At 67.4% G+C, this 3,117-nt stretch overlaps 1 protein-coding gene across 1 annotated transcript in view; it reads left to right on the plus strand.

Moving 5' to 3' along the window:
* Positions 1-1,522, plus strand: part of MNEG_10332 (hypothetical protein) — a gene marked incomplete at both ends in the record, with an annotated part of 2,448 nt that extends 926 nt beyond the window's left edge. Inside the window, 3 exons of the mRNA XM_014041197.1 lie at positions 481-565; positions 784-926; positions 1,133-1,522. Of these exons, the coding sequence (XP_013896651.1) occupies positions 481-565; positions 784-926; positions 1,133-1,522 (618 nt within the window). The remainder of the gene's footprint in view (positions 1-480; positions 566-783; positions 927-1,132) is intronic.
* Positions 1,523-3,117: the final 1,595 nt, after the last annotated feature.

The raw sequence follows: 3,117 nt of genomic DNA on the forward strand, positions 1-3,117 counted from the left end.
GGAGCAGAAGGATGCGATCCGAGCGGTCGTGGCGCAGGTGGGCAGGGCTGAGCGTTGCTGCCGCTGCTGCTGCTGCTGCTGCTGCTGCTGCTGCTGCTGCTGCTGCTGCTGCTGCTGCTGCTGCTGCTGCTGCTGCTGCTGCTGCTACTGCTGCTGCTCCTGCTGCTGCCGCCGCCGCCGCCGCTGCTGCTGCTGCTGACGCTGTGGCCTTGGCAGCGGGATTGTTTCGATGAAATGCATTCAACCAGTGCGGCTTGACGGCCACTGATTTCGCTGATCGTGCTGCTGAGGCGACAAGCACCAGTAGCAGCAACAGCCACCCGAATATGCATGCAGCGGCAATGCAGCAGGACGCAAACCAGGGGGAAGCTGCGTAGCCGGGCCTACCCAGCGCAGGCAGCTGGCACATGCAACCGCACGGGCTCCTGCCGTGGCCCGACACCGCGTGGCGCCCGGACCCCCGCCGCAACTGCGACGCAGGTGCCCTTCCTGGACGGCAAGCTCACGCTGCAGCGGAACTTGAAAACGCGCGGCGTGCTCGCCCTCCTGCGCGGCGCGGCGGCAGGTGCGCAGGCGTGAGCGCGAGAGCGAGAGCGAGGGCGAGCGCCACAGAACAGGGCCTCTTGGCTGCCACGGGGCAGACCGGCCGCTGCCGACGCTCCGCGCATGCGCTAGGCCTGCTGGGCTCGCAGCGTCGCGTGCATCTCAGCCACGTTTGAAACCGACGTCCCGACTGATTGCTTCGCCGCCTTTCCCCGCGCCCACGCCATGCGCTCGCGGCAGGCCTGCACGACCATGTGCGCGGGGCCTTGGGGCAGCCGGCGGCGTACGTGCGGCTTGCGGGGCCCGTGGGTTCCAACTCGCTGATGCAGTTGGATGAGTACGAGCTGGAGTCGTACTTCTCAAAGCACCCCAAAGTGTACCAGGTGCGGATGGGTCGCTGTGGGATGGTTGGGAGGGGGTTGGCGGGGTTGAAGAGGGCCTCTCTTGTGAGTAGCGCTAGGGTTCGCATTCGTGTGTGTGTGTGTGTGTGTGTGTGTGTTTGTGGGCACGTGTGTTGTTGAACACCAATCACGTGTATTTGCCTCTCATTTCACCCCATCACTTGGCCCACCTTCTCCTGGAAATCCAGGGTGGCTGGCGCAACCAGGCGCGCGCCGCCTTTGGCCTGGAGGCCTCCTCCTACCGGCCCATCGAGTCCGTGCCGCACGTCACGGCGCCCGTCCTTTACATCACCGCGGTCAAGGACACGCTGTGCCCGCAGGAGGCCATCCAGGCCGCCGTGGCGAGCACGCCGCGCGCGCGGCAGATCGTCATGCCGTGCACCCACTTTGATGTCTACCGGGGCAAGGAGTTTGAGCAGGTGGTAGAGGCGGAGACGGCCTTCCTGCTAGAGCACCTAGCGCCAGAGGCGGCGGCAGCGACGGCGGCGGCGGCGGCGGCAGCGGCGGAGCAGGATTCGGCGGCGGCAGAGCAGGGCGCGGCGGTGGCAGGCGGCGGGGATGCGCATGAGGAGCTTTGACGAGGAGGAGATGATGAGAGCTTTCGCTCTGCTTCTTTGGCTGCGTGCGCACGCAGCATATCACAACGGCAGAATGGGATGTGGTGCGGTCTGCGGTTCGCCGACTGCAAATGGCATTTGAAGGTGCTCTGCGGCGCCTGGAATAACACTGTAGCTCAGTTAGTGATGCAAATCCACAACTCTACTTCGATTTTTGGACGCATAAGCCAGCAACAAGACAGACGCGCAGGCATGGGGCAGCGCAGGGTGGCGACAACAAGAGTCAACGCAACTGTCGTGCTGGCAGCACTGCAAGTTTACCACGCTGCAGGACAAGGACAGCACCGCATGATCAGTATCAACAAACCTGCTTCAATTCAATGAGCTGCACCAACAGTACCATGTACTTCCAGTGGCACGCACCAGGCTCCATGAATGAATGATCTGAACTGCAGGCTCAAGGAGCTGATGCCCCATATACATCTATAATGATGAAAACAAGGATGCCTCCACAGTCGAGCGAGCTGCAAGGCGCAGCCTACTCTCGAAGCCAGCATGGTGAGCCGTTCTGGTCTCCTAGTGCCCGCTGCCTGGTTGCACAGCCGTATAGTGCACAGAGTGTAGCGCACCTCGCTTTTCTCAATAGCTGTCTGCGTGGCGTTCGCAGATGCTGTGCGTGCACGGTTTGCGCGCTGCGTCGTCAGGGAGCGACGGCCGCGCTATCCTCTGGAGCCGTGCGCGCCGCTTACGCCGTCAGTGGGGCTGCAGCACCCCTCACATGCGGCGATTACACATCTTTCAACATCATCAGCCGTAAGGCCGCTGCACCAGCGCGCGAGCGGTGGTGGAAGCGATGGCGGCGTCGGCGGCAGCACGATGTCGCCTGGCGTCAACCACGCACCCGCCGAGCCGGCGGCGCGCCTGGCGGCCCGCCGGGCGCTGAGCAGCATCAGGGCCACGCCCGCTGCCGCGGCCGCCGCCGCTGCAGCAGCCGCGTCGCGCGCCGCCTTGCGGGCCACTGGCCAACAACCCGCGGCCGAGCCGCTGCCCGCCGCGGCCTCTGCTGATGTCAGCGAGGGCGGCAGCCAGCCGGCGCCGGCGGCGCCCTGCACGCTCGCGCGCCACCCCCCGCGCCGCCAACACGCGTGGTACCCGAATCTGGAGGCCGACATGGCCGCCGTGTCTGCAGAGCTGGGCCTGTCGGGGCGCGCCGGCGCCGCGCTCGCGCGGGCCGCGCGCCGCGGCGCGATCAGCGCCAACCCGGGGGTCGTCCTTTCCCAGGTGGTCAGGCTGCTGCCCCTCGAGCCCCGGCTGGGCGGGCGCGGCGCGCTGTCCGCGATGCTCGCCGGCTGCCCGGGGCTGCTGCGGCACGACGCGTCGACGCTGGCGGCAAACCTGGAAGCATTAGAGGAGCTGCTGCCGCCGGGGGCGGCCGCGCGGGCCGTCGCCGACGTGCCGGGGCTGCTGGAACTGCCGCCCTTCCGGCTGTGGAGCAACGTGGCGGCGGTGGTGGAGCTCATGGCGGCGGCGCCGCCGCCTCGGGGCAGCTGCGGGGAAGCTGCCGCGGCGGCGGCGGGGCCGGGGGCTGGGGCGACAGCCGTCGGGCAGCGCGTGCG

This window comes from Monoraphidium neglectum (genome assembly GCF_000611645.1).
Source record: "Monoraphidium neglectum strain SAG 48.87 unplaced genomic scaffold scaffold02274, whole genome shotgun sequence".
NCBI classification, from domain to species: Eukaryota; Viridiplantae; Chlorophyta; class Chlorophyceae; order Sphaeropleales; family Selenastraceae; genus Monoraphidium; species Monoraphidium neglectum.